The sequence below is a fragment of the Sylvia atricapilla genome, chromosome 1 (assembly GCF_009819655.1).
Source record: "Sylvia atricapilla isolate bSylAtr1 chromosome 1, bSylAtr1.pri, whole genome shotgun sequence".
Taxonomy (NCBI): domain Eukaryota; kingdom Metazoa; phylum Chordata; class Aves; order Passeriformes; family Sylviidae; genus Sylvia; species Sylvia atricapilla.
In genome coordinates, this window is record NC_089140.1 from 2,616,911 (window position 1) to 2,626,349 (window position 9,439).

Here is a 9,439-nt window from a genome sequence, read left to right on the forward strand (position 1 = left end):
CACACCCAACAAAGGGAGTGTGCTCCTCCACTCATGCTGATGTGAAGGAGCCAAATCCTCCCTAGAGACCCCACCTTCTTCCCAGGAGACACCCCCAAGCCCCTGCAGCACCAAACCATCCCTTGGCAGGCCACCAATGCTCATTTTCCTACTCATTTTTCTCCAGGAAGTGCTTGAAGAAGATGTGTGTCTATAACCCAGCCAAGTTTGAGTGGAAGGAGATGGCTCCCATGAAAACTGCCCGCTCCTTGTTCGGGGCCACCGTGCACAAGGACAAAATCTACGTGGCAGCTGGTGTGACAGACTCTGGTCTGACCAACTCGGTGGAGGTCTACGACATTGCCACCAACAAGTATGTCCTGAGTTATGGCCACACAAGGAGCAGGTGCAGGAACTTCAGCAACTTTCAACCATTCTGGAGTTTGTTTGTGACTCCTAATGTCAGTTCCTGCAGTTTATATGCCATGAGTTGGAACTGGATAATCTTTAAGGTCCCTTTCAACCCAAGTCATTCTAGGGTTCTGTGGTTCCTCAGAGAGCTGAGCATCGCCAAAGTCACTGCGGTTGAGCTGTGGATCATCTCAGGCTCATCCTCAAAGTGGTTTCACCCACTGTGCCATCCTTGGGCTCCCTGGCAGCTTCACCCAACACAATAAACTCTCTGAATTTGGGTGGCACTTGCAGCTGCAGTTCCAGCACTAGGACACACTGGTCCATGTACTCAATACAAAACAAAGCTGAACAATGATGATGGGAAACAGTTTTCCTAAAAACTAGGCAAGGTATGGTCCCATCCCACCTAGACCTGCACAGCTGGATCTGTCACTAGTGAGCTCAGTTGTTGAATCCTGATTTGAGGCCGTGGATCTGTCACTAGTGAGCTCAAATCCTGATTCGAGGCCGTGGATCTGTAACTAGCACTCTCAAATCCTGATTTGAGGCCATCCTCAGTGTGGGGGTGGCCAGGATGCTCTAACTTGTCCCCTCTCTCATTGTGGCAGGTGGGACACCTTCACTGAGTTCCCCCAGGAGCGCAGCTCTGCCAGCCTGGTCAGCCTGTCTGGGGTGCTCTACCTGCTCGGGGGCTTCGCCACGGTGGAGACGGAGTCAGGAGAGCTGGTGCCAACGGAGCTGAACGATGTGTGGAGGTGACATCTTTCCCCAGGGCTGTCCAAGGGAGAGTGGGAGGGATGTTAGCAATGATGGTGCCTGGAGAGGCCACCTGGAACAGGTGATGCCTTAAGTTTGAGCTTTCATGTTTTTCAGATTCTCTGCTGCTTAGGTGTGTACTTTTGAACCTCATATTAAGTGCCAGTAATCTCCCTTCACAGAGTAGGGGGATAAAACAAATTCTTTTCTAGCTGAAGACCAAGGACAACTTTCAGGCCCAAAAGCACAAACAACGGTGGCTGAAGGGAGGAACAAGAAGGATGGGACTGCATCACCTGCAGCTGGAATTGGACAATTCAACCCTGATATGCAAATGGACCAAAACTTATAAAAATGCAAGATCTCATGACCATTTGTCCACTTCATGATCATTTTGGGTCCACCTTGGGTATAGACCTGGCCAGGCTCTTGTCCTGCCCAAGGTGTATCCTGGAGGCCTTTCAATAAATACTTACTTTATTCTCCAGCTCTGTCTGGTCTCTGTTCCAGCTCAGCCTTCCCAAGGCGTCACAGAGGCTAGACAGTGTGAAAGGAACAAAATAGGTATTTATTAAAAGGCCTTCAAAGGATACACCTTGGGCAGGACAAGAGCCTGGCTGGGGCTAAACACATGATGGACAAACAGTGATGAGTTTTCACACTTTTATAAGTTTTTGTCCATTTACACATTGGGGTTAATTGTCCAGTTCCAGCTTCAGGTTATGAAGTCCCATCCTTCCAGATTGCCCTCCTCAATTTGCTGTTGTTTGCACTTTTTGGGCCTGAGGCTGCAATGGTGACCTTGGTTCTTGGGCTGGAAAAGGATCTTTTTCTGTAACTAAGCTGTGAAGTTCAGAGTTATATACCAATGCAGTACAGAATCTGAAAAACATAAAAGATAAAACTTAAGGCATCAATGAAATAGATAATTTCTGTCTTTTTTATGCTGTCAGTGTGAGGTGGAGGTTCTCACCCCAGCACGAGGCTGCAGGCTCAGCACAGGGTATCTGGGGAGCTTGCCCTGTGCTGTGCTGGAGGGCACATTGGTGCTTCAGTGATCTCTCCCAGCCTCACACAGCAACAGAGCAGGGAAAACTCCCTCCTTTGGCTTTGTTGTGCGTTGACATTTTGCCTGGAGCTGGTTCCAGCCTCCCCTTTGGTGTGGAGCAGCAACTGTGCAGTGCTTCCTCTCCCTGGGAACAGCCAGTGCTCGGGCTGGGAAGCAGAGTCTGGGCTGGGAAGCAGATAGGCTTGTCTGGGAAGCAGATAGTCTTACAGGCAAGAGGAGGGGGCAGAAAACACTCAGTGACAGCTGCTAATGCAGCGTTGGCTGCTCCTGTCCCTCACGTCGGTGCTCTGGCACCCTCAGCAGGATCCTGCTGTCCTTCACCATGGATGTTCCACCTTGGTGCCACCAACCCAAATCCCAGAAGGAAAATACACCCTCCCCTGCAAGGCCACGTGCTGATATCCACACCATCCAAACCAGAGCATGCCAGGGCTGAAAGTCCCCATGCAGACTCCTCTGGCCACAAAACCCCTGCGGGATGTCACACCACGCACTGACCAGGGCTCCCACCACTGTGGAAAGCAACTGGAAGGAGGGAGAGGAGACCTTTCCTCGCCATTAAATGTCTGTCTGTCTCTCCCCAGGTATGATGAGGAGCAGAAGAAGTGGGAAGGGGTCCTCAGGGAGATCCAGTACGCCTCGGGTGCCACGTTCCTGCCCGTGCGCCTCAATGTCCTGCGCCTAACCAAGATGTAGCCGGGCTGGATTGGGCAACTTTCCACAGGGTGTGGGGCAAGGAGGGATGGGGGGACACGGGGAGATGCTTATCTGAGACGTGGCATCTGGACACTGCCCAGGACATTGCATCTGTGATTGGTATTTTTTTTGGATAAGTGGGAAAGAGCAGGGAGTATCTGGAAAACCTCTGGGCATTTGAAGGTGCTCACAAGGTAATTTAGAGAGGGGATCTGGAGCCTGCAAGGAGCTGGGGAAGACTGAGAAGCACAGAAAAAATAGTTATTCCAGTCTCAGGAGACAGGACAAATAGATCATAAATTTTTTTAACTTATTTCTCCATATTTTCAACTGTTGTTGGACCTCTCCAACAAACAGTGGATGCAGGAAGTGGGGAATAAGATGACACTCCCCAGAGAAAGGTGTCTACAAAGTATTTCCCAACCTAAGGTGTCTGTGAGCACAGTGTTCCTTGGAGAGGAGAAGGAAGGGTTAAAGTGACGTGGTACAGGAGAGACCTGATAGAATTTGATGAGTTCCTGAGTGAACGGGGTTGCTGGGATGAGACAGTTAAAAGAAAAGATAGTGTGAGCAGCAGAAACATCTCAAATGTCATAATGAAAAGCAAATAATCTTCATTCTTTGCCTTCACTTTGACTTTGGAGTGACAAGAGGAGAGTCTCAGGAAGGGAGGAGTCATGGAAGTTTTAGGGTGGGAAAGGGGTAGTGATGGACAGGGGATGCCACGTGTGGTCATCTCCAGCCTTTTGGGATCCTCATCCCCAGTCACAGATCACAATGTCCTCCTCACTATGGATGGACAAATGCTATTTTTTAGGGAAAGGTTTTATATTTTTGCTGTTTCTCTTATTTTTAATGTTCAGAGTTTTGTTTTTGGTTTTGGGGTTTTTTTAAGGGTATATTACCTTGCTAAGGAGATCTCAGATGTGTTTGGCTCAAAGAGAGCTTCTGACTGAGGAAAAATGTGTATTTATTTCAAAGTTGTCAATAATGATGTTTTGGTAGAGAAAAGACTGTGCAGGCAGCAGGGAAAAAAGATCTGTAAGAGCAAAAATCTCCTGATGCCCACACCATCTGACTATCATCAGTGGTTTATTTAAAAATAAATGTGACTATTCCAAAAGAAATACCCTGTGTTTGCACATTGATAGAGCTGATATTGATCCTTCACAGCAACCAAAGACAAGGACTGAGCACAAGTTGTGATGGACACAAAACAACCCCATGGAGAGCCCCATCTTTTCTTGTTTTTTTTCCCCCATTTGAGAGCTGAAATTTTAGGATCTGTATCCTTACAGCTCTTCCCCATGGATACCACACCTAGGACTTTACTCAGAAGGAAGCTGGATGCCTACACTGACAGGGTGAGAGCAACAGCCTCAGGTGGTGCCAGGGGAGGTTAAGATTGGATATTGGGATGAGTGTTCTCACAGGAAAGATTCTAAAGCACTGGAAGAGGCAGTGGAGTTCCAGTGGTGGAGTCATGATCCCTGGAAGTATTCAAAAAACACGTGGATGTGGCCCTTAGGGACGTGGTTTAGTGGTGAACATGGTGGTGGTTGGACTCAATGAGATTAAAGGTCTTTTCCAACTTAACAATTCTGTGATTCTGTGATGTATCATTAACAGGGGTGATAATCAATGATAATTTTTTAAAAAGAACAAATACGAACCTTGCAAAATAATTGCCTCAAAGTCATATGAAAATTCTGGTATCACAAGTGATATCTGGCTGATTCATCTAGATCAAAATGCAGTTTTGGAGGAACTAAAACATGTTTGGAAGGAAAAAGTATTCAAGGGAAGTAAAGGAACCAGAGACTTGTCCTGGTTTCATTTGAAGGATTTAGGAAGTAACAGGATAAGCTCCTTAGAGGACAATCACATCAGAACAATAATGAAATATTTCAGGAGAAAAAGAAATCCAAGGTGACTGGCTGTCACAAAGTGGCTTAAAAAACAAAAGAAAAATCTTTGAAACAATCAAATGTGTGAAAAACACATGGAAAAGAAATAAACACCTTCTGCCTAGTTCTGCAGAAATTCATGCAGACAATTCCCAAGCTAATTAAAGATGAATCTTCCAAATAGCTTCTGGCAGAAAATAAAAAAGAGAAAAATTAAGGGAAAAAAAAAATCCCTGCATAGAATACCATTTTAAAAAGCCATTTATTGCAGTGTCAGGATACCACCGCCTGCCTCCAGCAACATCATCCCTGGAAGTCTTCAAGGAATGAGTGACAGGGGCACTCAGTTCTCTGGTCTGATTGACAAGGTGGTGATTGGTGCAAGATTGACTCAATGATCTTGAAGGTATTTTCCAGCTTTAATGATTCTGTGATTCCATGACCTTTTCTTAACTCTTCTTGCTGAATGCAGGCTGGAAAGTTGTTGATGATCCTAACAGAGGCTTAATTTCCACTCCCCTCCTGCCACATTTCTTGGCTCTCCTGGAGGCATTCTGGACTCTTGAAAGCCAGCAGGACAATGCTGCTGACCTTCCATGAGTTGTTGTGATGTGGTCCCTGATAAAGGCTCAAGACCTTTCAAATAAACTGGAGTTTGGTGGTCATGTGTGGTTCATATCCATTATAAAGCTGTGGAGAAGCCACCACTGGCACAGGGCAGGAAACTACAAAAGGAAAAGCAGCTGTTGTATAAAAAGACGCAGAAGAACTTGAAATATCCCATTGCTTGAGCAACAAGAGGCAAATCTCAGCAGTTTTTGGTCCAAGGAAGGGGGCGAAGTTGGACATCACCAAGTGAAATTGTGGCCTGGGGATGTTCCTCCACATCTCCAAGAGGCTGTGTCAGTTTAAAGGCCGTCACAGGTAAGAAATGCCACCAGGAATGCTCAGAGAGACATCACTTCTCCCTGCTGCCTGGTGTTTTCCTGACTCAGACTGCAACAGCTCCAGTGGCACAGGTCCCCCTACAGATAATGACAGTGGCAAAGGTTACATCCAAAGGCTGAGGGAAAAATGCTTCTTCCATTATCTTCCTAAAATCCATGCTGATATTGTTGGTGAGGTTCCCCCTGCTCCATTTTAAATCAATAAAGGCATTGGATGCTTTTGGCTGTGCTCCTTGGTTTCTCCACTGCCAATAGAGGAGATCAGGGAGCCCCTACTCAGAATTTACACCGACCTGATGGAGCCAGTAGGACCAGGTGCTCAGTCCTTACCCCAGGGCTGTAAGCACTGAATTCCTTCTTCTATCCACGCATCACCCTTCCCTGGAAAGCTCTTTTTCTGTTGGTCCCACAACAGTCAAGTTGTCTCACACACACGCACACACCTCCCACCAAACCCAACACAGAGCCTAAACATGCCAAACAGTGGCAGCAGTCAACATTCCATAGGAAGCTCATCCTCCCTGCCTGACTGCTCACACAGTTGTCTGAAAAAAAACCCTTTTAAAAGAAAAAAGAAAAATTAAAGGGAGAGAGGGGGAAGAAAAAGATAAAGCAAAAATAAGGTAATAAAGAAAGTGGTGGAGCTTTCGGTTTTCTTTTATAAAAGACAAATCTTTTATTGATTCAGTCCTTCCACTTGCAACCTCTTTGGTAACAGTCATAACACTTCCAGACTGGGAGAACGCAGTGGAAAGGCCCAGTTCTGACCTCTCACCAATTTCAGAGCTCAGCGAGCCCCGACGTGCCTTGGTGAGAGGCCAAAAGCAGATTTCAAAGCATAGCCAAGGACTTGGCCTCGAGGGCCAACCCAAACCAGCCTCCCCACCGCGTCTCGTCACGCTCGTGGGCAGCACAGAGAACAGCTCCAGCACCTCCAGGCAGAAGATGGCTCAGGATGGGGATGTCTGACTGGGAGTTGTGCCCTGGGAGGTGGCTTTGATGAACTTCTTGGGACCTCCTGGACATTGGCCAACGGGACCATCGATGAGGCAAGACTCGCCCGTTCCTGCAGTAGACGATGACTTGCCTCAGCTGGCCCCACGGGGATGGACTAATCCAACCATCTCAGCCTCCCCCTCCTCACACCACCCCAAAGAGAGTAACTGCTGTACTTGGAGTTAAAGATAAACATATATTGATTACACATGGTCATAAAAAAAAAAGTAATAATAATAATAATACATTTCCTAGAACATTACTTAAGACGCTTCCGAAAAGCATCCAAGCTTCCCCTTCCCGCCTTCCCTTAATCTATACAGAATAAAGTGCTTCATTTAGTTTGTTCACACTTGTAGAGCCACCAATACACTCTTAACTTGGCATGTTTGGGCAACCAATACTGAATGCCGTAAAATAATACAGAGCCAAACACCAGGCATGAGAAACTAGTTTTGAGGCAAGTGCTTGGGGTTTCATTCATTTCCTTCAAGTTCCATGCTACAGAGGTTGTTCTTATTCCTATTTTTCTTTTTTTTTTTTTCTCCTTTTTTAAAAATCATTATTTTCCTCCTTCGTAAGTTCAACCCAACTCCCGTCGTGGTTCCGTGTCTCTAGGCAGGGCTGCGTGTGGGGAAGCTCTCGCCGTCCGTGTGAACAAAGGGCGTCTGTCCGTCTGTCCTTCCCTCCTGACGTCGGGCAAACCAAGAGTCACCTCAGAGGAGTTGTCTAGCAGCGGATGTTCGTCTCTATTGCACTGTCACAGCCATTCCCACCCGTCCGTCCGTCCATCCGTCACCTTCCCACCGCGCCAGGGTTATGGCTGTGGTCCGAAGGGCCAGCTGTGCCTCGTGGATGCTTGAGGCGAACTGGTCTGTGCTACCAGGCTCCTGGGATATATAAACCAAAAAAAATTACCCTCCCCACATGATTCCCTCCCTCCCCAAAGTTCAGATGAAGGGTGGAGTGGGGAGGGAAACAAATTTCCAACCCCAATAGGTCTGGGGTTTAGGTGTGTGGGAAGAGCTGTCAGCTGAACGTTGCGCTATGGCGTATTCAGGAACTGCGTAATGGAAATCAAGCCCCTCTCCACCCTCGTGGTCTGTCAAAGAAGGGATGTGAGAGATTAAGGTGCAAGAGTTAAAAACGAAACAACAATAACAAAAAAAAAAATTAAAAAAAATTAAAATAAAACATAAAAAGCTTGAAAACAACGGACCCAGCTGTCCTGCCTCCTGCCCTGTCTAACCCCAAGGGGTGCAACGGCACCGGCCGGGATGGATCCAGGATGGATGAGGCACTGCGGGAGCGACTCGTCTGAGCTCTTCGTAGGCGAATGAAAACCAGACACGAGGACACACTGGGGCTGAGTCAGGGCGTAGACAAAAGGGCTCAGAGGCCTTGTAGGACTCCCGGGAACTACCCAGGCCTTGGAGAGGGGAGGGAGCAGCAGGGATCTGGTTCTCCAAAGTGCTGTGTGCATGGTCACATCTCGACGTCTCCAAGTGGCTCCACGAGCAGGCTCTCGAAGGGAATCGGACGCAGCTGGGATCAGTCACTGGGCTTTCTGCTGGGCTTCCAGCACTGAAGAAGTGCTCTCATCTCACAGAGATGTCCAAGGGGGGCAGGTCCTCACTGGGAGAGGATGAACCGGGAAAAAGCCACCTCCAGATGAGTAGAATAAGGGAGCCCAATGTTGGCGTGGGTGTTTACATGGGGAGCAGTCTATCAGCTGTTAGGCTCCATCACAGACCATAAAAGCAAGGCGATCCCTCCTCAGGGCACAGCGCTCCCATCCTGTCTCAAGGCTGAGCATGAGGGGAAAGAAGCACAAGGAAGGCCAAGGGGATGGGATCTGAGAGGAAGCAAAGGAGGAGACAGCATGGACCACTCCAACACCTCCATGCGTTTCACTGAATGCTTCTCTAAAGCAAACATCTTCCAGTATGGGTCATGGTCCTTTCAGACAGCCAACGGCCCCAAGAGCCCTCGTCCCTCACAGGTGTGTTTGACAAGGCTTTGCACCATCCCAACGGGCCCCAAGGTCATGGAGGGGACAGGAGGGAAGCCCTTGGAACCCACCTGAGAAGGTCAATATGGTGAGGCAGCTCTGCCATAGCAACCTCCTCGTGCTTGGAGCAGATGGAGAAGGGGGTGACCTTACTGGTACTGAGTAAGTATTTCCATGCTGGGAATCCACAGGACCCCAGCCAACACAAAGAAAAGGACTTTGTGGCTCCAAAATGCTAATATCAGTCAGCTTTCCCAAGATGCCAGGCACCAGTGGGGCACCACTCAGCAGGAGGTGACACCAGTCACCTCAAAGAGCACTCAGGAGAACAGATGCTCCCCAGTCCTGTCCCTGTCAGGCTCCTCCATGTCCCCAGTCAGCAAAGCCCCTGAGCATGTGGCTGAATCCTCCCATCTCTGCAGGGACAGCCTCAATGCTGCCCAAATGCTTGGCTGATTTGGTCCAGGAGACGAAGCACCAAGACTTCTCACAGAGCCAGATGTGGCTTCCTGTCCCCAGCACTCTGCTGTCACCCAGCACAAGCTGCATATGAGAAAATGTTCCTGCAGCCCACTCAGTGACCTCTTCTCTTCTTACCTACCAACAGTGCTTCCACCACCTCCTCCATGACATCACCCATAGGTGACCTCAAGTACTGGATCAC

General features: G+C 48.3%; 1 protein-coding gene across 2 annotated transcripts in view; it reads left to right on the forward strand.

Annotated features, from left to right (window-relative positions):
- Nucleotides 1-9,439, forward strand: part of KLHL40 (kelch like family member 40) — a 30,486-nt gene that overhangs the window by 7,700 nt on the left and 13,347 nt on the right. Inside the window, exons 4-6 of one of the 2 annotated variants that reach the window (XM_066313807.1) lie at nt 167-352; nt 1,002-1,148; nt 2,803-2,943. In XM_066313807.1, the coding sequence (XP_066169904.1) occupies nt 167-352; nt 1,002-1,148; nt 2,803-2,914 (445 nt within the window). In that variant the 3' untranslated portion in view covers nt 2,915-2,943. Of the gene's footprint in view, nt 1-166; nt 353-1,001; nt 1,149-2,802; nt 3,494-9,439 lie in introns of those variants that run through there. The other variant, XM_066313799.1, reaches the window with a different exon arrangement.